Source organism: Emydura macquarii, unplaced genomic scaffold, assembly GCF_026122565.2.
Source record: "Emydura macquarii macquarii isolate MOO-44397 ecotype Brisbane River unplaced genomic scaffold, CSIRO-AGI_Emac_v2 contig_3506, whole genome shotgun sequence".
In the NCBI taxonomy this organism is placed as follows: Eukaryota; Metazoa; Chordata; order Testudines; family Chelidae; genus Emydura; species Emydura macquarii.
The window spans coordinates 3246250-3271945 of record NW_027133643.1 but is presented as its reverse complement, the minus strand read 5'-3'; the positions used below and the strand labels follow the sequence as shown (position 1 = coordinate 3271945).

The window sequence follows — 25696 nt, the reverse complement described above, 5'->3', positions numbered from 1 at the left end:
ACTTTCTACCGTTTAGCCCAGTGGTTAGAGTACTTGCCTGGGATGTGGGAGACCCAGGTTTAATTCACCCTTCTGCCTTCTTGGGTGAGAGATATGAACAAGGGTTTCCCACCTCTTACAAGACTGCCATAATCACTGGGCTATGGGATATTCTGCTGCAGGGCTCCTTTAGTCTCTCCTTTTGAAGCTGTTCCACTGTGGATAAATAATTAGAGTCTTTGGGCCAGAGAGAGAGTGAGAATAACTTTATGGCCTGGTGATTAGGGCACCCATCCTGCTCCAGTGGCTGAGTCTAATGCCCAAGTCCCTTTGTGGATCTGGAACAAGTTTGTAAATGTTGACTTAGTGATTAATTTGAAATATGTTTTATTCCAACACTAGGATTTACAAGTTATTCATAGTAATTTGCTCAGTCAAGCAAGTTATCATAAATTAATTATTTTTACTTGATTTAGTAAAATGTCAGTTGTGTTTTTATTTTATTTTAGTTGACTTGTTGCAAAGATAATTGTTTTAATGAGTGCATGGACTCTGAAAGTAGGATTTCTCACTACTTAGTATGTCTGGCAATTCAGTGCATATGGTTGGGTATTCTCAAGTTTAGAATTTGGAAGTAGTTACAGCTGACTTCCAGTAGATGGCATTGGGAATTGCCCATAGACTGACTTCCATTACTGACCTTGTTACTGACTTAACCATCTCCATGAGTAAGTGGAGAGAAAGTAGCTAGTTGTTTTATTAGTTGTTTCTCCAGATACAGCAAATCATTTAAATAATTTGTAATTTTCTAAAATCTGGTCTCCAAGAACGTGAGCCTTTTGTTTTTCTTTCTGGGCATTTATAACAGTGAATCCTCATCAAAGAATGGGAATTTTCAGCAGATTTCACTGTGTCCTTGCTATTAAGAGGTGCTTTTTGAATCTCACATAGAGAGCTTTATTTAACTGTAATGCCACAATGCTAAGGTCTGTCTTCCTCTGCTGAGTAGTTTTCCAAAACAGTCTCAGACATTTGAGGAGGCTTGGCCCAAGGCAAAACAACAACTCTGCCCTTTCTTAAGCATGCTTAGTGTAGCTATCCCTTATGCACCCCAGGACCAAGGAGATGATGCTAATAGAGTGGTTAGGTCCTACATTCTCTTCTAAAAAGATACCTCCAGAGGGAAGCAGTGGATGGGAGGTGTGTGTATGGGTTCTCAGCTTGTGGCTGCTCTGTTATTTTCATATTGGGAAGTGGGAGAGTAATCTTGGCTATATCCTCCCTAGATGAGCAGGGGTTCCTGGTATGGAAAAAACTGAGATGTACTGGTCTAGTGAGTAGGGCACTGGACTGGGAGATAGAGGTAGGTTGTGTTCCTGACTGTGCCATTGACCTCCTGCGTGACTCGCATGACATACAATATAAATACACAAGACAAAGGAGGGTAGAAGAAAACAGAGGCACTGAAAAGGGAAGTAAGTTCTCTGTCTCTCACTATGTGTACACAGTGCCAACCACAGTTGGGACCCTGTCTTGATTGGGCTCTCTACGTGCTGCTACAATACAAATAATAGTAGATGAATGTCATCCACTCATATAGATGATAGCAGGGGCTCAAGCAGAGTCAAACAGCTATGGGACATGAACTTTATGAGCATTTAAGGGTAAGTGATCCTTTGTCTGGCTATCAAGAACTCCCAGATTTTCAGTGGTCTGGTATATTTGGGGAGACAGTTGTTATATCTTTTATTGTCTCCTATCACTCATGGTGATCATGGGTCAGTAACAAGGGCAGTAATGAACACCTATAAACCCTTTCCAATCTGGATTCCTGAGTCTGATATTAACATCAAGCCAGGTTGGCTTGATGACCGTTTATATTACACAAGAAGCCCAGTATAAAGTCCCCCAAAAGTGCCTTATCTCTTTCTCCTGATAAGTTTGAGACCAGGTCACAGAACAGTTGAGGCATTTGGCATTCAAAGTGAGCAGATTTCTTTCCAGATCTTAGAGAAGGAACAGGGAATGTGTTGGGTGTGTTTGATAGAAATGGATAGGGGAGGATAGCGATGGGGACAATAAATAAAACCAAGCCTTTTCTTGCTAAACTACAGTAGGTTGGCCAAGCAGGCAGTCCATAAATTGAGGGCTATAGAGTGTGAAAAACAACATCTTTTGTTGGGTAGCCTTCCTGTCAGTTCACTTCTTGAAGATGCAGAAATAATTCTCTGGAATGAGGGATCATAAATTTCTGGCAGCAGAAGCATTGACCAGACACAGCCAGCTGACTTACATTGGCCACAAATTCATTGCTGTCAAAGGTCATGTGAAAACGATGTGCTCTTTTTCCCACACCTTGGCCCAGGAGGTGATACAATGGTTCTCCAAATCAGTGTAGGTGTCAATTTGAAGACCAATAAATTTACCAACAGCTCCAACCTACTGCAACAGGTATCAGTTTGCCATCAAGATGGATGATCTCACTGTTTGCAGTGAGAACACATTCACGGATAGAAGAAATGCACACAACAGCTATCTGGGCATAGTATATTGGAGGGAAATGTATTCAAGGAAACCATCTGTGAAATTAAGCCCCTCTTTTTTAGTAAGAGCTTGCTCCTGACCAACACCAATACTACTACCCTTAGCCAGGGCATTCTACCAGCCTTTATGGCCAGCTGCACTATGATCAAGAAGCTTTTTTGATGTTGTTAGTCTCTGTAACTGCTGCTTGCTCACTAATCTTGACCTCAGGGGCAAGATAATTGAGAAAGCTGGGGTGAGCACACTTGAACAGCATTTGCTCTTTGCCACTATTTTTAACCACTTCCACTTCGACCTGATTATAGCAGTGAGACAGCTCTGGTTGCATTGATGAATGATGGCCATGGCAAGACATCCTCGCCCACCCTTTCAAGGTTCTGTTCAAATTATCAGTGATTTCTGACATATGTAACGTGAAGTGCTCCTGGCTCACTGACAAGATCTTGCTTCAGCAGATGGAACTGTATTAAAGCTGACTTCCTTCACTCCCCTTGGATAGATCCCAAAGGGTGGACAGATTCTTCTTTCTCAAGCAGTCACCTCTTTGGAGTTTTGCAGGGCTCAGCCCTGTTGCCTCTGAATCAATATCTATGTAAGACTAGAAGTTAGATTGTGAAATGCCATGGTTTACAGTGCCAACAACATGCTGACTGTACACAGCATTTCTTTTTTGTTTCTTCTAGCACAGACAGCACGGTATTCTAAGTGTCTGAAGGAAATTAGAATCAGGATGGAAGGAAGTTGGTTTAAGTGTATTCTGGTTCAGATGAAGCTAATATTGCTAGAAAGAGGAAAACATGCTGACAAATTGGCAGGAGTTATGACCACACCCTCAAGAGTGCCTGTTGGATTCATTGCTGCTCTGGATACCCTCAGAGCAGCTGTGGCCAGAAATGCCTCCTTTCATTTTCTTACTAGTTGAAAACTGCTCTTTTTCTTGAATGCAGATTTAGTCACATTAATCTGCATTTTTTTTCACCTCCAGTCTGGATTACCACAACATGCCTTAACTGGGTTTGACTGCAGAGTTCACATAGAAACTGCAAATGGCTAATAACAAAGTGAACAACTTCCTAAATGGATCAAACCGGAGGGACAGAGAGCACATTACAGTGGTACAGTGTGCAGTTCACTGACTTCTATCCTATGTCAAATCCTTCGTGAGCCTGGTGCTGATCTGTAAAGTGTTTTAAAGAGGCTAGTCCCCAGTTATCTCAGAGGTAGTCTTTTGGCCATGCCCCATCTTGACCGTTACAGTCAGTGAGAACACTGTAATTGGTGGTGTTCAAGGTCAAAGGAAATACAGAATGATCTTGTAACACAAGAGACAAACCTTGAAGTGATTTAACCCAAGATAGAAGCCGTACTCTGTCATCACACAAGTACCTACAGTTTTCTCCTGCCCTTCTGCTTATGCCTGGACTGTCCTTCCTCATGGTATATGCTGCATAACTTCCTCTCCACCCAAACCTACTTACCTCCACAATCTCTCCAGCAATGATCCAGATTATCACTACATTAACCAAATAAAGAAATAGACACCGAATGTTACTCATCTCTTTATTTAATTCTTCCCTATGATTTATGTTTTCATCTTGCCCTGCATTATCATTTCATATATACCTTAAAATTTAAGATCATCTGGGCATGGTTAATACTTTTGTTTTCTTGTAAAGTGCCATGTACATCTACAGTGCTAAATGGAAACTTGGGTAATAGATGATTGGTGGATGAGATGGAGGAAAAAATTTCCAGGGAAATCTCTGACAGAACCAAACTGGGTATTAGTAATCTCACTTGTCTGTCTGTTCAGCTGGGGAGCAGTTCTGAAATCTCACTTGGTGTATGTCTAAATCAGAAGTTAAACAAAACTACCTGTTTTATTATTACATCAGTATTTAAATTATGGCCCTTCAAAAATGCTGTGTTGCTATTATAGACAGTGAAAACTCAATCTTGAAGACTTCCAAAAGCGAGATGGTTCTTTGAAAGGTGACTATGGTCTTGTCTACATGAGGGCTTTACTACTCCCTGAATTGTAGCGCATAGTCTGCAGTAAATAAGCTGCCATGGTAGCATACCCACAGACAGCTGTTTCTTGTTTCAATCTGTATAATTGTGTACACACAACAGGGACTTTGTGCGAAGTAAGTGTGTGGCATTCTGGATGGGTATCCTTTGCTTTGCGACTGGGCTGTGTGCATTCTGAGATTTTTCTCGTCCCATGTTGTGGGGTATGCATTGGAAGCCAATGGAATTCTGGGATTTGGAGTCAAACTCCAAAACTCCCATGATTCCACTCCTGCTGTCCCATGTTACTGCCATTTTGAGAGGAAACTGTAATTTTCAAACTGCCGTCAGCCAGCATGAACAAAGCAATGCTTCCCACAGTGATGCTGATAATCGTGAATATGCAAAAACTGTGGGTGGAGAGGTGTTATTTGCATGGGAGGCTTTGGTTTTGGATTTCAGCCACCATGCAACCAAGTACTTCCTGCAATTGCAACAGTGGCTGTGCCAGCAGCGGCAAGGGGAGGATGATGAGGAGGATATTAAGCAAATGCTCCTGTACAAACTTTTCTTGGAGCAGCTTCACACAGAGCAGCACCATTTCTGGCCTTGGGAAGGAAGCAATGAGTGGAGGGAAAAGATCATTCTGTAGACCTGGGATGACCAGCAGTGACACCAGAATTTTAGGCTGACAAAGGCAACCTTCCTACAGATCTTCTCTGAGTCCACCCCAGAGATGTTGAGACAGTGTTCCAATGTGACCTTCCATAACTTCAGAAACAGGTCACCATCACCATCTGAAAGCTAGTCACTTCTGATCTACTGGTCAGTAGCTATTTAATTTTACATGGGTAGATTGATTGACTAGGGCCATTGTGATATAGGTGTATACTGTTATGAAAAAAGTACTGATGCAATAGGCCAAAAAGCTTGGCAGTGCATAGGAGATTACTGATGGGATTTCTGAATTATTTTGGGCCAGTTGATGGGACCCCTATGCCTCCTGCACTACTGGCTTGAGAGTTTATAAAAAGAAATGGATATTTCTCCATGGTGCATCATGGCCTGATTGGCAGGGCCACATACATAAATGCAGAGGGGTCTGGAAAGGTCCATGGTGCTAGGCTCTTTAGTTACTCAAGCCTGTTTCCCTTAATGAATAATGACAGATTTGCCCCCAGGATCACTATGGACATTAGTGGTGGTGAGATCACTCCTGTCAATCTGGGAGATCCAGTCTATGCTCGGGTTTCCTGGTTGGTGAAGCCATCTACAGGGCACTTGGATAGAAGAAAGGAGCTGTTTAACTATCACCTGAGCAGTTGCAGGATGACAGTGGAGTGTTCATTTGGCAGGTTGAAGGATAGGTGATGCTGTCTCATGACATGGTTATAGGCTGCAGAGACCTGCCTGCCTCAAATTATAGCTGCATGCTGCTGGAGGTTTGGTTTTGGTCCCTGGCCTTCCTTTGAAGATTTCTCAGCTCTGCTTGTGATGTGGCAATGCATAGCATCGCACCTGTAATCCTCACAGCCTTCTCCTTAGCGATGGATGTGAACGTGTCTTTCAATGCTTGTTGGTAAGAGCTATCAACACAGTTGCTTCTCCTGAGATGGCAAGGAGATCAAAGATGTATACTTGACTCCAAGCAGATGCATGAGGTATGGTGTGATGCTGCTCTAGTAATACCCCTTTAATGCCGATGTATTCAAATTCAGGAGCAAATTGAAGAGTCCTTGGCCCCACGCCAGCATTTAAACAGGGGGCTCTACATCTAGTCAGCTTGACCCTAGTACGGTCCCTGTATGAGGCCTGGAGACCCTGGAGAGCACACAGATAAACAGACAGATTCGTCATGATGTCACGTAAAGCAGTGTGGAATAGCAGCTGGAGGACTGCCAAAGTGGTATGAAAGAGCATTGTGTGCATATGAGTGCTAGTCAGCACTAACTCAGTACATAGTGAACTTACTACACTTTGAAACTAGAGTACAAGCTGTACAAAGTTACTGTGCTTTAAGGATTTGTATTGTGTAAGCAGGGCATTTCAATGTGCACAACTCCTCCCCCTCCCCCCCACGCACACCAGTAGACAAACCCCATGTAAAAATGCCCCAACTTTATTTGACAGAATTTGCTTCCTTTGTGTATTCAGAGTTACATTTGTTTAATTTAGTGACTGCTTGTTACTTCCTGGTAATGACTGGTACTACAGCAGGGCTCGACAAATTTGTTTTGGAGCTAGGAGCCAGCCCAAAAATTAAGGAGCCAGACAACATGGGCCCAGCGGCGGGGCGCCCTGGCCGGATCGCGGCAGCTGCTCTCCGCTCCTGGCCTTGCCCCTTCCCCCTGCCCCTCTCCCACAATGTGGGCTCAGTTACGGGGCACCCTGGCCAGAGCGCAGCAGCTGCCCTCCCCTCCTGGCCCCACCCCTTTCCCCCCACCCCTCTCCCACAACATGGGTCCAGTGGCAGGGCGCCCTGGCTGGAGTGCGGCAGCCACAGCTCTCTCCCCTCTGACCCTGACACATGGGCGCAGTGGTGCCCTGGCAGGAGCGTGGCGGCTGCTCCCCCTGGAGAAATCTAGGCACTAGAACTAAATTTCTAGGCGCCATGGCAACCTGTCGCCCGGGGTTTGTCGAACCCTGTACTACAGGTACTCCTGTTATCTGTATTGGCTCTGCATCACTATGAGAAAATCAGTAGGATTCTATTCTGGATTGGATATCATCAGTAGAAGTGTTAAGCAAGTTTCAACTGTGTGATAAACTCTGACCTCAGTTACTTGTGTGTGACAACCATAGTCATAAATCAAAGAGCAACATGGGACTTGAAGAAGCTGGAGTACTGGTGGAGATGTGAGTCAGAACACAACTTGACTTTCAGATGTCACATGGAATTTGCAGCACTAACATTTAAAAAGAATATCACATTTTTATTTGTAAGCTGACCAAATTTGATATTGTAGTTCAGTGATTCATAAGCAGAATACCAGAATGAAGAGAGACTTGCAAAAGCAACAGAATAGAACTGAACGTCAATGGAATTTGGCAACATGTCATTTATGAAGTGCTGAGAAAATAGAACTTATAGTCACTTTTCAGTGTAAATAATTATCATTAGCACTTGATACTTTCCTGGGCTACTGTTAAGTATCTTGATGATAATTTTAGGTTGTGTTTGGCAGTGCAGGTTTTATACCTACCTCTGAGCACCTGAACAGTGACTAGTTTGGGTTCTGTGTCTATAACACATTGAATCTATAGAGGAGCTCCTTCAGATTGATTTAAATAAAGTCTTAAGTAGTATGATTTCATTATAGAGGCTTGGATGTCTTATAATTAAAACACAATATTTTTTTATTGAGCTGTTTATTTTAATTACTGTAATTTCAGCTGTTAAAGGGAAACTTGTGCTGTTTGAAATATAATTTTGCCATGAATATTTTACTGTAGCAATGTGGTATGGATTTGTTGTTTGACCAGATGCCATAGCATGAACTCGAGTCACGTGATCTTGTTTAAAACACTTAGATTGTATATTACATGCAAGAAGCTTAATCATTTCATATGCAACCCCCCAAATCAGCACTGGTGGGCAGTGCCTCTATCTCTGCATATACTGGAGACAGTTCACACTTGAACAGGAGTTTTGGGGTTTGCCAGCTCACAAGAACGTCTTTCTTGGGCATTACCAAGACCAGGTCTGCACTACAAAGTTTTGCTGGCATAGATATGTCATTCAGGGGTGTGGAAAAAAAACCACAGCCCTGACTCGGTTGACTCACTATGCCAGGAAAAAAAAACCCTGTTAGATGCAGCGTATATTTGCAAAAGTGTCCTTTTGCCAGTATAGCTTATGTTGTTTGGGAAAGCTAACTATACCATCAATGGTTTAAACTGTCTCCGCTAGAAGGCTTTACCAATATAGCCGTACCAGCAAAGCCTCTGTAGTGTAGATGAGCTCTAAGAAACCCAAGACTAAAACAGAAGTGCTCAAATTATGAGAAAACCTTTGGAGCCACATACGAGGAGCTCTGCCACACTTCCTCTCGAGGCTGAGTGAGGGTTTATAGGCTGCAAGAGGGCTCAGGCCTGTTAAGGTATGTCTACACATTTTTGAGCGAGTTGGAGCAAACCGCCCAGGCTGAGTCAAAAGGCTCGGGCTAGTGGGGCTTTGAAATTGCAACTCAGGCTCTAAAGCCTGGGGATGGGAGTGGGCTTCCGAGCTCAAGCTCCCTGGGCTTCAGAGCCTAAGCTGTTTCCCACATCGCAAGTTCAAAGTGCTATGTCTACAGCTATTTTTGAGCGCCAGCATAAGCCCTGCTACCCTGAGTCTGCTGATCCAGACTAGGAGGCTCGCTCCAAAATGCTATGCACACATACCTATTGGGTATGACAACGCAACATTGTAAACCTGGGTCTGTGGGACCCGTGCTTGTGGACTCAGTGTTTCTAAGGGTGCACTTGAGCATCCTCACGGCATTGTAAACCTGAGTTTAAAGTTGTTGGATCTGGGTCTCATAACCATGCTAACACACCCATACTGCATTCTGCAAACCTTTTGACTCAGGTCTGTAGTTTTGAGCTGACTTCACACAGGGCTTGGACCTGAGTCACGGCAGCACTCTGGCGTGGACCCAGACATTAGTGGGAGTTGGGCTTATACTGGAGACTGAGCCCAGGTTTACAGTGCAGTGTTGACACACCATTAGGATTTCCTTTTCCACACCATGTTAGGAGAAACTTGTCTACTGAGACCCTGGAAAAAACTTATCAGTCCTTATCTGGAATTGGGGCTCAGCAGACCAGACTGACAGGGAAATCCTAGTGAACCCTACCATCCAATCCATTCCTTGTAGGAGGAGCCTTCAGAGAATCTGCCCCTACCCCGTTATGAGTCAGGAAATATTCTCTGTTCTCTCAGGATGAAGGTTTGGGTTCTTATATAGACTTCCCCTTTCACTTCCCTTCTATGAGACAAAGGAGGTAAAGATCAACTTCCTAAAATCTCTTCTCAGCATAAATGCCAAAGGGATTAGCAAGAAGAGGTTCTCCCTCAACCCTCAGATAGTTTTAAAAAAGTATTGTGTAACTCCACTTACAGTCTCAGAGCAAGAGTCATGACAAGCAGCTCAGTAGCTAGGTGCCGTGTCTGACTAAAATTTTAACAGTGGAAATGTATTCACAAAAATACTCTGTGTGCCTAAGTCAATAGGAGTTCCGCTTTTCGGTGTGGTGAGGAGAACTGGATAAGGTAGTAGCATATAACACTGAAAAGCCAAAGATTCCTTACTTAGCCCTGTGAAGGATGAGGAAAACTACAATCCTATGAGGAACAATGGCACTGGAAAAAGTACTACTTTATGTTCAAGAGTAATGCTCTAGAACCAAATTAAAAGATAGAACTTGACCTGGTGACACTGCCATTTCCTCCTTCTAGTCCAAATAATTGCATGACTGCCCCTGAACCTACCTCTGGCTGGAAGATATTATTAAATATTTGTATTGTGGTTCACTTAGAGGCTCTATTGAGGAACTGATGCCCTACTGTGCCAAGTATGGTACATACAGATAACAAAAATATCCACCCACTTTCTCAGCACCTGGGTTCAGTCAACATTAGATATATGGGTATTGGAGGTAATGGAACTTCAGGTTCTTCCTTACCCATCCTTCATCTCTAATTTCAAGGGATCTCATCCAACATTAAAACATTGTCCAAAAGATGTCGAAACTGTTCTTAGGACTAGTAGAACTCATCCTAGAACAATAACTGCTCAGAGATGTCTGCTGTATGCATTTAATCAGGAGGAAAAATTCAGAAGAGGGTAGTTCAATGCTAGGTATAAAATAGTTGAACAAAATAATGGAGAATATGAAGTTCAGGATGGTGATCTGTGCTTCCACCATAATGTGATATACTCAAGACCTACTGACATTACTCAGTGTAGCATATACTTTTCTACAGAGTTCACCCTTTGTCACTGACCTGTACTCTTGAATCTTCTTTTATTTTTAAAAAATTGTACAATTTCTAGCCCTCAGAGGTATAGAGAACCTCAAAAAGTGAACTGTATAAACCAATGCAGTGATGTTTTCCTGAATTTGCGCAGAGGCTGAAACAATAGTTGAGAGGCTTAAACTGCTCCATGTATTTTTAAAGGATCATAAATATCTTTGAAACCTAAAACTGATAACTTGTGGCATATTGAAAACAAGCTGAAGGGCAGTGTAAAACTGAACTTACTATTAGTCTCTGTTACTCATGGCATTTATTTTCATATTTCATTCAATATAAAAGCTCCATTTAAAAATTATTGAAGTTGCTGCAGAACGTTTTCAGCCAGCCACCATGTTTCAAAAGCTTACACTTATATTCGGTGGTATCTTGTTAGAGTGGATACAAAATGTTATCACGCTATCCATCAGGTCTTGTCCCTGTCCCCTTTTATGTTAGAGATGGGTTCTGCAGGAGAATTAGAGTTCACTCTTCAGCTTGTCCTTTGTTCCCAGGGTACAAGGTATTCATGAAGGTACAAACTGAGGTCACTAGGAACTCATTTGTACCAGTTCCTATACAACCTGCTCATCAGAAATTCTTTTACAGAATATAACTTGGAGTCTCTCTCTCTCTCTCTCTCTCTCTCACACACACACACACACACACACACACACACACACACACCCCCCTTTAGTCATATTTAATGACTTAGCGAGGACCCTTGCATCGTGCACAGAAGCAAGGTAAACAAATAGGAGCCAAGGCTTGTCTAACCAAAGAAGTATTTGTCAAGATCTGATTGCTTGTATCCAGAATCTACAAAACCATCTCCTCTCCATCAGTACCTTCAGCTCTTAGGCCTCCTAGTCCTTTGTATAGTGAACTTATCTTATCACAGACTGCCCATCCTTTCAATTTACCATAAAATCTAGGCAGACTTTTGTTATTGGTGTATAATGAAATCCCTGGGAAGCCCATGAGTACACTTGTTATTGTTGTTCTTCTGTTTCTGTTCTTCTTCTGTCTCTGCAATAAACAGTGCTTGTAAACACAGGATCCTCCAAGAAACAAAACAACAGTTAGGCCTGTTTTCCAAGTTGGGATTTCTCCACTGTTCCTCAGTTTCAGTGATACCCTATCTGTTGAAGTTGAACAGTTGAGAAAAATGTAGGAATCTAAAAGCAAGTGGCATGCTGCATCAGCATATGGATTGCAAATAGAACAGAGGTACTGCTTTGAACTGGGAGTTGAACTAAATCTACAGTATCATTCCAATGTGAGTTATTGCCATCATTTAAAAATATTTACTCTTAACCTGTTTAAAGGGGACACCTGTCAAGGTTAAACAAATGGAGATATTTGTAAACTTATGTTTTTCTTTTTCCTCCTCTTCCCCAACCTGCCTACCACCAGCCACAAGTAAAAGAATTCTCTCTAGGTTCATTAAGTAAATTGTGTGGTTCTAGACAGGTAGAGTGTAGGGACAGAGAACGTGGATATATATTTACCTAAATGAAGTATTTAAACCTTATACATTCAATTATCTAGATATATTTTGAATAATAAGCTACATGAGTGTTAGTTTTTGTGATCGGAGGTCAGGAAGGAATTTTTTTTTTGCTCCTCATACTTCCTTGCCTAACAGCAAGATTGGTTGGTTGGTGTTTTTTGTTTTGTTTTTGCATAGGAGCATTTGCTTTTGTTTTTACTAAAAATTTAAAACATGTTTAGGCTTAATATGGCAGAACTGTCCTTCTTAAGTACTTACATGGTACTTGAATTACGGTAATATCTGAGCATCTCATGGTTCTTAAAGTATGTATCTTCAGAACACTCCTGTGCCATAGGAAAGTTCTGTTATCTCCATCTTTCACATGGGTGACTGAAGCACAGAGAGGCTAAATTGCCCAAGGTCACACAGGAAGGCTGTGATGGAGCAGAGGCTTGAACACAGGTTTCCCAACTCCTACGCTAGCACTCTAACCTCTGAATTACCTTTCCTCCCTGTCCTTTTCCTCCTGTCATCACATGGTTCCAGGCTTGAAGGACCCATGGCTGGCTTTGTCTGTGCCCACCTTTCTTAAGTTTTAAAGAATTAATATTGACCTGAATTCTGTCTAAATCAACATTTCACCCTCCAATTTAATACTTTTTTTTTCTTTTAGGCATGTACCGGTATTGAAAATATTGATGAAGCTATTACGTTGCTTGAACAAAATAACTGGGATTTAGTGGTAAGTACATCTAAGAAAATGATTTTGTAGCACAAGTTCATATAAAAGGGTTAATACTGCCTGAGCAAAACTTGAACATCAACTGATATCTTTTAAATTTGTGACTTTTTTCCTATTAAATACACTTGGATCTAATCAACAGGTAGTTAGTTCTCCTATGAATTATGTAACTTTGTATGTATGTAATAATTAAAGGTAACCTTTTAAAAAGGCAACTTGTAGGTATAGGAATCTTCAAGGATTTTGGTAGCACCTGTAAAAGAAATGGGAGGTAAACCATTTTATTCAAATAAGCTAATTTTTGAATGACTTAATTTTGCCGTTGCTATTTATTTGTATTACTGTAGTGCTCTCTGGATCAAGGATCAACACTGCAAACCCTACACTTCCCTTCCCCACCCACCCCCAAAAAAAAATTTCCCTCCAGGCTTGGTGTTGTCCAGACACTAGAAAAAAGACTGTCTCTGTCCAAAGTGTCATAATCTAGGTTGTAGGAAGACTCCGTGTGTGGATAAGAGAAACCTTGCAGTGGACAGGCAGGAGGCAAGGTACCAGAAAAGTAAGCAAATTGGTGTGTATTAAGCAGAGATGTCGGCTCATTGCCTGCTTAGGCATTGTCATCTGGTGGTACTCTGTGAGTATCATAGGAGAGTTTAGTCATGAGGAATTTGAAGGATGATAAGGTAGTGTCTGAGTGATGTTATCACAGAGGTTTTCCCATTCTTGAAGCATGGCCTTTTGGTTTTTTTTTTCCTCCCTTGACTTTTCTCTATTACTGGTGATACCTTCCTTTTATAGCTGCTACAGAACTGGAATAATATTGTTTTTCTTAGTAAAGCCAGATAGCTCATTATGAAACTAAGACTTTGGGAATATTTTAAAGTAGTTAATTTTAAAAAATAAGTACTTTACAATTTGCCTTCTGTAGAAGAATTGCACATTTGTGGTGAATATGTGGGGCAGCTACTGATCTTACTCTCCATGTCCAGAAAAGTTGAGAAAAATAGAAAATGGAGCTATTAAAATACAGGGCTGCTGGTAGTTGTTGGGTTTTTTAAGAGTGTGAGGATGGGAGGGCACATTTTGAAAACAAAATAGAGTAAAATAGCCAAACATTGACATATGCAAATAAAACGAAGTGGCCTTTCTAGAAATAAAATTTGTGGGGAAAAGAGCCGATCCAAGACACAGCCTTGAAGGAGACAGATGGAAAGTCTGAGAGGGAGGAAGATAAGCTAACAAAGGAGATGCTGAAGGGAAAATTGGACAGGTAGGAAGAGAACAGATATTATTTGAAGAAAAGTGTGTGTGTGGGGCGGGGGGAGAAGAGAGGTGGGCAGTGTCCTGATAAGAGGAGTGCTAAGCTGTTTCTGAGGCAGTGCATAGGCCAAGGAGTGTGAGAATAGAGAAGAATGCCTTGGACTTTAGTAGCAGTAGGTGATAGGTTACTTTTTGGTGAGAGCAGTGTAGGGAAGAGAATGAAAGCCAAATTGCAGTGTGCTAATAGGGAATTGGAGAGGAAATCAAGGTGGTGAGTGAAAGAGCGTATTTAAGAAGCTTGAAAGCAGAATGGAGAAGGGAAATGGAGTGGTAGTTAGAGGCAGCATCTAATGTCAGATTTATTTAGGGCAGGGCTACTAGAGCATGTCAAATGTGGAGATGAGACAAAAGGTGGGATAGGCTTGTGACTTGAGGCAGCAGTTCAGTTCTAATTTACAAGGAATATAGAATTAATTTGAAATGTAGGAAGTCTGGTCCGTGAACTTACTCCAGAGTTGCTCAGGCGCAAGGTTAAGCTAGGTTTGAGGAACAATGGAATGAATAGGAGTGGCAGGGGAAAGGGCCCAGGGAGGAATTTAGAGAGTGGTTCTATTCAGAAGAGTGATGAAGTAAAATATAGCATCTTGTCACATGAGAGGGTTTTCCATCAGCTTTCATGAAAGGATTGTCTTGCCAGTTGTGATTCTAGAAAGACAGAGTTGTTACGTAGGACCCAGAGGCAGCTTTGATGCAGCTCTTCAGAATGTTCAGAGTTTCTTCCTGAACTAGATAGAGCTAATGGGCAGCATTTAGAACTTCAGGAGCAGCTTTCTCTCCACATTCTTCTGCTCCCAACTTATCACCTGGTGTGTTGTCAGGAGAACTTCAACAGGGTATCCAGAGAAACTCAAGCGTTTAAATAGGAAACCAAGTGAGTTGTGCAAGAATATGGACAATCTCTGCTCCAGGACACTCTTACAACATTAAGAAATGCAAGTCAGGCAAACGTAAACCAAAGAAGTTCTAGTCTAAGGGCAAGGAGCCCAGTTGGACTTCATTCAGGCTACTCTTGTCATCTTCACTCCATTACACCCTAAAGGGGCCTGAACTGTCAGTGGCTGTAAGAGGAAACAAGGTGGATGACTCACATGGCCACCTGTTTCCTCCTGAATTCTATAAGGCTGTGATCACGAGAGTATCCTGTACGCTGAGACGCCAGCCAATGCAAGAAGAAAGCAAGGACTCAGAGTGAGGCTGAATGCAAAAGGCATCCCAAGACGGGAATAGTCAAGTACTTCCTGGTAGAGGCCAAGAGAGAATTTAAATCAGAGTGGGTGGAACTAGCAAAGGGCAGAAGCCTCAGAAAAATGTAGAGGCATTTTTACAGCTTTTCTAAAGATAAACAGGGTTACATTAGTGCTTCAGATTCTGCATTGGTTAAATGGCTAACTGTTGGTGTCAAGATGGAGTGTAATATCTTGGTTTTGACCTATGAAGCCATAAATAGATAGTGTCCCCCTCTCTGTGCCATTCAACTGCAGTTGATGGTAGCAGAGGTTCTTGGGCTGAAGTCTCTTTTGTATAAGAGAAGCTGGTGGCAAGGGTGGCCTCAGTGTCTCTTAACCTTTGAATAAGCCCATAATCCAAAACAGCCCATACTTGTGTGTGTTGAGGTTTGTTTTTTGTTTTGTTTGTTTAAGGGCATACTGCAAGGATTATCGCTTCACCCAAGCTTTTATAAGGGTCTTTTTATGTGGTGAAGGATGGTATTTGTTTGTAAAATGGGCTACCATCTGATTTGATTATTGTTGTTTGATTTTTTTCGGGGGTGGAGAAATCTTCTCATTTTGTTAAAGCCTGTGATTTTAAATCTGTTAAAATGCCACTGAATGACTCCTGCAGTGGAGGGAATTATTTTTCTATACTATTGAATCCTGTGTCTTTTAGACATTCAATCTTGATTTTAAAAATAAATGATGAATTTACTACTTCCTTGGTAAGTTATTTCAATAAGTCATTACTCTGTCTATTCAAAATTTGCATCTTGATTCCAATTTGAGTTCTAACTTCAATTTCCAGTGGCTCAGTTTTGTGAAGCCATTGCCCTGTAGACTAGAGGGCCCTCTAATGTCAGATCTTCTCTCTGTAGGCTCTTTTAGACCATAAGCCAGTCGCTTCTTAATCTTCTCTTTGAAATAAATACTTTTGAACTACTTAAGACTCTCAGATCTCAAATCATTTTTGAAGTTCTCCTCTGAACTCTCTCAATTTTTTAACATCCTTTTAAAAGTGTGGGCACCAGAATTAGAAGCATTATTTCAGCAGTGGTCTTACAATTCTGTTTACAGGGGTAATATTGCCTCCTTGCTCCTACCCTGTATTCCCCTGTTTATACATTAAAGGATTGTGTACTCCTTTTTACTACAGCATCACATTGGGAAGTCTGTTTTGATGGTTATTTGACTCTCAAGTCCTTGTCAGTGTTGCTGCTTTCCAAGTTACAGTCCCATGGGATCATTTTTTGTTCCAAAACTGTTCTTGCATAGTCTCTCCTCCCCCCTCCCCCCCGCCCTCTCCCCTTTTTTTCTGTTAACAAATTTAAAGAAACAAACAGCCATGGTCCTAGCAAAAATAAAGAGAAGGCTGATGGGAATTTTAGAAGATTCAAGGAAGCAAAGAAGACTTTAGTTCTTAACTTTTCTTCAAGCTCCACAACTGATTTCAGTATATTTATCCTCCTCAATGTGTATGCTGAATCACAGTTCAGGTCTACAACCCAGTTTGGTAATTCTCAATTTAGCTACCTATCTGCTGAAAGGCAATGGCTAGCTTATTCAGTAGCATGTTTAACACTATCCTTGTTTGCATGAAACAGTCAGTTAATGGTTTACTTAGACATATGGAAAATGTTCAGTTACTGGTGTATAAGAAGAATCTCTCCCAAATCTTTGGTGGTTGTTATGCTGTCATCTCAACTTGTTTGCTCAAGATCAATTTCTGTTCATTAATAACCATATATTGAAGACAATATAGACTATTGTGTTTCTTGCTCATTAAATGTTTTCTTAAAGTAGTGAAGCTGCAGACCACCTTCCTCCCTCCCTTTCCCCTGCAAAAAAAAAAAAAAAAGTAATGACGTGCTGGCCATTGAAATTTTCATACTGTCTTAGCTCCTCCCTCTCCCCTCCCCCCAACCATACACCTGTATTTCCTATCACTGAATATAACAGGGTAGCAAAGAAAACATGTCCTCTTACAACTTACGCAAAGAGAAAAAAAAAAGTATAAAAAATATCCTGACTGTCTCTTTAAACTGACCTAAATGATATTTCATATTCAAAAGTCAACACTGTCATCCACATTTTTTATATGGCAAAAACCAAATAACCTTTTTTTTGCTTATGTACAAAATGGATCCTGAGAGATTTTAAGTCAGACCTATGTGTTTCTTTTCTCTCCAACCCCAAGTCTTGAAGTCTCTTCATGAACCTAGATTGCTTTAACTTGCATATGTTTGTTTTTATAATATAGTAGATATTAGTAATAAGAGCTAATGAAAAACACAAGTCCTAGGTATATAGAGAGAATCTTATTGGTAAGTAGAACAGAAAGCAGGGTTTCAGTTTTCTACCATCAGCAATATGATCCTGCCTGCAGAAAAGTTGATAAACAGTTTACATACAATTGTTAAATAAAGCTCAATAATTTTGAAATAATTTTTGTTTTCCTTTTTTTTTCCACTGGTAATTTCACCAGTATAAAGTGGGTTCATTTTTCTAAGTTTATATAGCCATTTCAGAATAAATGTAATATTACTAAATTTTAAAAACTCACAAAATGGCAATGATCATCTTTATTTTAAAAATACATTTTTAAAGTGGGCTTTTCTATATGCAGAAATGTGCCTTGCTGCTGTATTTAACTTCTTTTATTCCTTCTATTGGCAGTGGTTCAAAGAGTAATTGCAATAAAACCAGTGGTTTAGTGCACCTGTAAATGTGATGACTTGCAGTTCCTCTCTTACACGACTTCCAAGAATCAGCTGACAAAAACTGTTCTGTGCTCTGGGAAGGAAAAAATATGTGGCTTTTAACACTTGTTTTTATAATGCTTCAGTTCCACAGCTGTAGTATTTTTATGGATAACTTAATAGTATTTCTCTTTGCAGTTTTTCCTTTAAGAAGTATTCCTTTTCAAAACTGACTTTGTAGGCAGGCCAGATAAATACTATATATATAAAGAATTCATCCTTAAGTTTATTTGTATTGTTTTAAAGAGAAAGTTATTGACTTTCTGTAGAGAATGAGTTAAAAGATCTGAACTGGAAAAGATGAACTTTGATTTTACAGCTTCTTTTTCTCTTGGAGTTCCAGTTATGGATGGGATTCTTGGGTGGAAAATTGGTGTTTTCCTGATTGATGGTTATCAGCAATCTTTATTTGTAAGTTTTATTGCTCTCTGTGTTGGCCTTTGTTTAGCCTTTTTATTAAGGGCATAAATAACCCTTTAAATGGCTTATGACAGCTGGAGCTATATCTGATGAGCATTGGGGAAGCTGTGTCTTGTTGGAATGTAAGACTTTTTTTTAAATTTGAGGGGGTATATAATTTCAAGCCATTTTAATTCTATGAAATGGAAAATGATGGGCTGGTTACTCCTAATAGATCTATTTATCCAAATAATAATACCTACTTCTTATGTAGTGCTTTTCATTAATAGACAATTAAAAAGAAAGCTTGAATTAAGATGTTTCAACAAAAGATCAAGCTAATATTTTGAGCGGGGTCTAGTTAAATAGAAATGGCTTCAACAAAAATGAACCATTCTGAAATAAGTGTCTAAATTACTCTTATGCTATGAATTTATTTTTTTCTGTTTGAGACTAAAAAAAAATCTACATTTAGAAACAATAAAAACTCCAAAGAATCCATTTGTAGTAGATCCTTACTGTTCTTCCATTACCTAGTTGGTGGGAACTGATGGACTTGTGATGACTGCTGTCTTCTCACCCCAACTGCCGCTATAGTAGGTGGTATATAACGTGCACTTGAATGGTCTTTCTGTTTCACCTTTAGTTGGCAGCAGAGGTTTCCACTGACTGTTGCTGCTTTCAGATGTCATTATAATCACCTTGCCTTTCTGTCTTTCTCTTCAGAAATATATTAATCTGCCTCAAATTCTGTCACTTAAAATTTTAAATAAATAAAAGCAATAATGATTTTGAGCAGTGTGTGACAGTTGTTACCTCCATGTAGACTTCAGTTACATTACAGTTTGTGTCCGTTAAAGATCCCATTGAGCCTTCATTCCCCAGATTACTGAGTCTTGACTCTTGCAAATATCAGTTTGATTAGTTACATTCTGTCTTCCTAATTTACCTGTGCAGTTTAAAATTGAGCACAGGATTTTTCTTACATGTGTTGCTATGTGGTATTAAGCAGCTGCCACATTCCATGCCACAGCTGGCTGCATTTCTGTGGTTGGTCACTGAGTGGTATGTGATATTGTGGTGGTGAGATCCATATGATTTAACTTGCATCTTTGATACCCTCCCGTGCACTATCTAATACTTCAGATACTCCAAATCTTTGAGCTGCTTTCTTCCATTTTAAACACCCAAGCAGAAACTCTGCCTCAAAAATGTTTTGTTTACTTCAGAATTACATAGATCTGTGGTACAGATTTGACAATATTTAGTCTTGGGCTACACTGGGCATGAAGGCTTTATTCTACTGAAAATTTGAGATTTCCCCTTTCCGTTGGGATTTGGCTCTTGTTTATAGTCATGGCAGGTTGCTTGATAGCAGGCTTTTAAATCACGATGTTATGATTTAGGAAAAAGTTACTTTAAAGACAGGGAAAAAATAATTTTTAGAAGTTTCTTAAATGTATTCCCTGCCATGACTTGTAGCATCTGCCTCCTTCATTTTGGTCTGCTCCCTCCCTAAGCAATAGCTGGCCAATTAGAAAGTTGAAGATTTTTGTCAACCTTGATAGATCCTTTTCTCATTCTGCAGCTCCAGTTTGTTCTGTGCCTCATCTGAAGGCAGTTGCAGCAGCTTTCGCTTCTCTACTCTTCTGTGAAACAGGGTGGATAAAACCCATGATTTAGTAATATTTTTTTATTTAAAAATTTGTAAATTAGATGTTTATTTGCTAGTTCTTTACTTTGTTCCCACTTTATAATCCTAAGTACAAAAAATCACTTTAGCAATTTGTTTCTTTATTTCCCTAGTTGTCAGAGGAATTTTAGATTTTTATATAGTTGGTTTAAAAAAAAAAAATTCACACTGAAATGCTCATATGTCTTTTACAAGACAAGTCCCAGAGCTTCATTAACATCTTTATTACGAGAACAACACACAGATCCAGTGCTTTATTTGCAGCCAGCACCACCTTCTGATATATATTGAACTTTCCCAAGTCAAGAAAGCTGAAATGACCAGGCTATACTTCTTCACCACGGTTTGAAGTCAGTGGGACTTGTGCTTCTAAATTGCTTTTGAAAATATCACTTGCCGCTTCCTAAATGTGGGTTTAGCTCGAGTCCTAAAAAAGAAGTGCCAGAACATATTCATAAGTGATAGTGCTGGAAATACTGTCTGGCAAACAGCCAGCTCCCCCCTAGTGGGTCCCATGCTTCTGCCCCTTGTAGTGGGCCAGGGAGTCACCCCATCTCCCCAGGGAGGTACCTTGCTGGGACTCCTCCTGCCAGCTGGGGCCAAGGGTTTCCCCCTCTCTGCTCCTAGGGCTGCAGAGAAGTACTGTCTCCTAGCTCAGGGGAAGCTTCTCCTCCAGCTGCCACAAGCCTTCTGGCAGCTTCCTTCTCCTGTGCTTCCTCCCCTCTCCCTTTAGGGAAGGCAGGGCTTAAGTACACCTGGACTAGCCCTTCATTGGGTCCAGGTGTCTCTAATCGCCCTGCAATCATCTCTCCTCTGCTTGCAGGGAAAAGGGCTTTTGGCATTCTTGGGCTTACATACTGGCTCTGGTATGCCCTTTGGAGGCCCTCTGGCCTGACTTTATCACAACTGGAACACTGTTTTTAGATACCCCCTCCAAATGTGCAAGAATGGTGTTCCGGAGAGTTCCAGCATCACTCAGTCCTGCTTTAGCAGCCTAACTTTAGACTATTGTTTTGGAAAATTTTAGCCTGTAGATACTAAAAAACCAAACAAACACCCTTGCTGTGACAATCTGCTCAGACCCAAGTTTCCAGCTGTTCATTGACTTAACTGTTCTCTTGTCCATTGCTGTAGCAATCCCATCTCTACACTTTGCTTGTCCACTTGAATGATAAGAGTAAAGGAAACTTCCAACTGCCAGCTCTTCTGTACCTAGCCAACGTGTCTCCTGTATCGCAAGCAAGAGAAACTTGTAACTTCCTTAACTCTCTGCTACTAGTTCAGTCTGGCCTGGAGTGAATAAGGGTTCTAACATTCCAGTTTGCAATGCATATAATATGTTTAGCTGTTATCCAAAATCTATGATCATTCCCATTTGTTAGGCCATGGTTGAAATCTATATAAAATCAGTTTGGTTTGTTGTACTTTTTCTGTAGCAAGTGAGTTTTGGATGTAATGACTTGTTAGGCTAATCCACCCTATTTAGGTCATGGGAATACCATGTCATAGCCTGCTGGCCTGCTAGTAATAGGTATTAGTGATTCCACCTTAGTCTACTTGGTTTCTAAGGCTAATGAGCTTGAACTGCTTGGATTTGAAATCCGAGTTCTCCTCCTCCTAGATAGCCTTTTCAGGAAAGTCTAAGTGAATTCTGTCTGTCCGGGTTTGAAAGCAGTTTTCCTTCTTCTAGATACTGTTGGTTCCTGGCACCTTATTCCATAATATTCAGTGTAACCCATCTAATAATGATACTCTTGATTACAGCAATTTTCCAAGGTAGCATGCTTGGACTTACAATAAATGCCAAGGTGATCAAGTGGTTGCATCTTGGAAAAGGGACAATAGGAAAAGTGTTGAAATGTAGCAGTGGTGAAGTCATAGAACAAGTGGAATCGTATGTGTACCTATGAAGCTTGATGGGTGCTTACAGCTCTATCAAGGATCAGGTTAAAAGGAGATGTGTCTTAGCTATATGTGTTGCACAGAAATTGACAAAATTATGGACTGATATAAACATTGTGTTTGGTACCAGAGGTGAAAACTTATCAAACCGATGTACTGCCAGTATTGCTCTGTGTCATGATCTGAAAGCAGCTTCATTAAATTAAACAGGTTAGGGGCAGTAGAGATGAAAGTTCTTTGAACAATGAGTAGAGTGCAATGATTTAAAGACAAATGAAGTTAAAAGGAGAGCAGGATCTGAAAACAGGGTCTGGGATTGGCTGCAGTTGAAAAGATTACACTAATGGGGACACTGTAGAAGACAAACAGATGATGGGATGCCAAAGAAAACAATGCAAACATACCTGAGGTCAATCCAACCTAGGGGATGACCACCGACTAAATCAGTGGTCCCCAAAATTTTTACTTTGTGTCCCCCTCTTTACCCCTGTCTGTGCCCCCTCCCTCCACCTGGGGCTGGGAGTGGAGTGTGGTTGGAGGCTGAGGCTGGGAGTGGGGTGGGGTCTGGGGTCTGCTGTGGTGGCTTTGGGGCTGGGGAATTGCAGCTGGGGAGCTGGGTGCTGGGGGCCAGTGGCTGGGCGGGGGACCGAGGCTGGTGTCTTGGCCAGAAGCTGGGGCCGGACCAGGGGCTGCGGCGGGGAGGCCAGGCTGGGAGCCGGAGGGCATTGGGGCCGCGGCAGCCAGAGCTGTGGGGCTGGGCGCTGGACACAGAGGCCAGCGCTGAGGCTAGAACTGGGGCTGAGGCTGAGCCAGGGGCTGCGGTGCGGGGACTGGGAGCCAGGGCCACGGCTAGGTCATGGGCTGCCGCGGGGTGGGCTGGGCTGTGAGCTGGGGCTGCGGCTGGGCCAGGGTATGTGGAGGGGGGCCGGGCTGGGAGTCGGAGCTGGGCTGGGTGCCACGGGCTGAGGCTGCCCCTCCTGCGCCCCCCAGTGTTCCACCACACTCCCTTAAGGGGGTGCGTGCCTCACAGAGTGGGGACTTCTGGCCTAGATAGTGGGATGATGTATACAGGGACATGACCAGGCTAGGCTTAACAGAGGAACCAGCCATGGACAGAAATGTATAGTGATGCTGTATTGCTCCCTGTGTCTGTGAAGATGTGCTGGCATGAAAGAGCATATTAAAAAAAAAAAAAAAAAAAGTTTACAGTAACAGTGTTAATGGATTGAAAGGTTATTTAGACTTTCTTAATTAGTGCTGAAGCTAATGTCTTTTGACATGGCAGATTTTATACCACTAAACATTTTTTGCCCTTAGCATGTAAGCTCTTCTTACATGGTTAACTTTAAGCACAGGTGTAGTCACAATGGGACTATTCATGGGAGTAAAGCTACATATCTGCTTAGGTGTTTGCAGGATGAGGGCCTTAATTTTCAATGTTTTTTTCCTATAACAGTTTTGTAAATTTTTAAATGTACCCAACCAGCCGGGGCATTGAAAAAATCATTTATAAATTGGTTTCATTATAAATTTGAATCTAAAGTTGTAATAGAAAAACACTTTAAAATATATTTTTACAAATCCTTCATCTGATTTGAAATTATTTCTTTAAAGTGATGTAAATCATGAGGGCCATGATTTTAAATGGTTCCACTTTGCTGTGAAATGGCCGAAATCTTTATGGAGACACTCAGTGTGTCATAGGTGTTGTGGGCTCCCCATACTTGGTTATTGTGGGATCAGGCTGATCCACTTGTCTCTCCTCAGACCATTAAGAAGAGAGCTATCTGACCTTCCCTCTCCAGCCATGAGCTCCCTGGCAGCTGCTTCATTTTGTATTGTTGCAGTAATGACTCATTGCTTTCTCTCCATGAAATACATCTGAGTTGTTGCCCGAGTACTGCTTTTCAAGACTTGGTCTTTCTGTCACCTGCTGACCTGGAGGGTTTAGTAATGACAGATCTATAGTAATTGGCCACATTAGCTGCTTGTGCTATTTTGACCTTCTTTATTGTCTGACAAGCACTTTTCTCTCAATGGGCTTAGTACATAAGCACTAGCCCTCGCTGCCTCATTGGGGAGCACTAGCAGGAATTCTGTCTTAGAGGCAGAACTCTTCTCTTCCCTGAGTTCCCCAGCACACAAGGGGAGAACATCAACTGTTTGAGTGGCAGCGTATGCCTTCTGTGTGCCCAGCTAACATGGTGGGCTGGTGTGGGAGAAAGAAATAATTATATCCCTGCCTGCTCCACTCTTTAAAGTGCTCTGCATGTTAGGATTACTGAGGGAGCTGTGCCTGTCCTCTGGGGAATGCAGCTGCTGAGCGGGTGACAGAGGTTTGTTGTCTTCCCCCACTAACCATTTGCAGCAAGGCACAGTATGTTATCTTTTGTTCCGCTAATCTCTACAGCACCTTCCTGTATTATTTTACTACTGAATGCGTCCATTAAAAGTAGAACAGTATGCTATGTGTAATTTTATATTTTATATTTTGGAGCTGTGGTAAAATGAATGTATAAAGAATAGTTGTAGATATCGCTCTCATAGTTCTGTGTGTGCACAAATATGTGATACTAAAGCAAGTGAAAAGGCCATATTGGCAATTCTGGTGAAGTTTTCTATCGACAGCACCAGGTACAGAGCAACCAGTAGCTTCCCTATGTCACCTCAACAGTGTGCATCAACCCTGATATGGGTGGACCTGCCTTTAAAACTGACAGGCTAGAATCATCTTCAAATATGTCTATACTGCAATGTAAACCCTGGATTTGTGGGACTCAACTCAGCTGATTTGTGTTGGAGAACCCAGGGCTTGAGTGTCTACACTGATTCTTAGACCTACGTTAAGAATTTTTTTAACCTGAGCTCAAACCTGTGGCAGCATGCAGCACACCCTGCAGCATGCACACCCAAGTCAAACCAAGCCTGTCCCAGATTCCCTAGCACCGTTCTGTAATGTGGCTGCATTAGCCCTTTGTGCACTGTGGGAAAACTTTACTGCTCACCCTGCAAATTACAGGAAGTTTGAACAGCCTGCCAACATGGCCTGCCGAGCAACATGGAAGAGACTCCTTTTCAAGAAGTTCTCTTGCTTGTGCTTTCACTCCTTTGTCAGGAAATGGGCAGAGCTTCTGTAAGGCACTTGTGGATGTTTTCATGGTGGTTTCTCACCCATTAAAGACACATCTTATAATGGAGAAGGAGGAGGAGGATGCAAGGAAGAGGAGTATCCAGGCATGGCAGACTTGCACTGACTGATGCCACATAGTACAGTAGGTATAATTGCTGATGCCCCGCGCGTGGACCAGCGCTTCCGGTGCAGGGTCACAAGCACAGACTCGTGGGATCACATTGTCCTAAAGACCTGGGATGACCAGCAGTGGTCCCAGAACTTTCACATGAAAAAAGCTACATTTCTGGAACTTTGTGAGCAGCTTGCTTCAACCCTCCAGTGTAAAGACACATGCATGAGGCTATCCTTGCTGGTCCAGAAATAAGTTGCTATAGCTGTCTGGAAACTGTCTACCCATGACTGCTACAGGTCCAGTGCCAACCACTTTGGTGTTGGAAGGTTGACTGTGGGTAAGGTGCCTCAGAAACCCCTGCCACCAGTCAGGTGTGAGGTTTACCTTAGGTGGCAGGCA

At 41.7% G+C, this 25696-nt stretch overlaps 1 protein-coding gene across 1 annotated transcript in view; it reads left to right on the top strand.

Annotated features, from left to right (window-relative positions):
* Positions 1 to 25696, top strand: part of FAF1 (Fas associated factor 1) — a 272766-nt gene that overhangs the window by 18602 nt on the left and 228468 nt on the right. The window contains exon 2 of the mRNA XM_067535422.1: positions 12700 to 12768. Coding sequence (XP_067391523.1) covers positions 12700 to 12768 — 69 coding nt within the window. The remainder of the gene's footprint in view (positions 1 to 12699; positions 12769 to 25696) is intronic.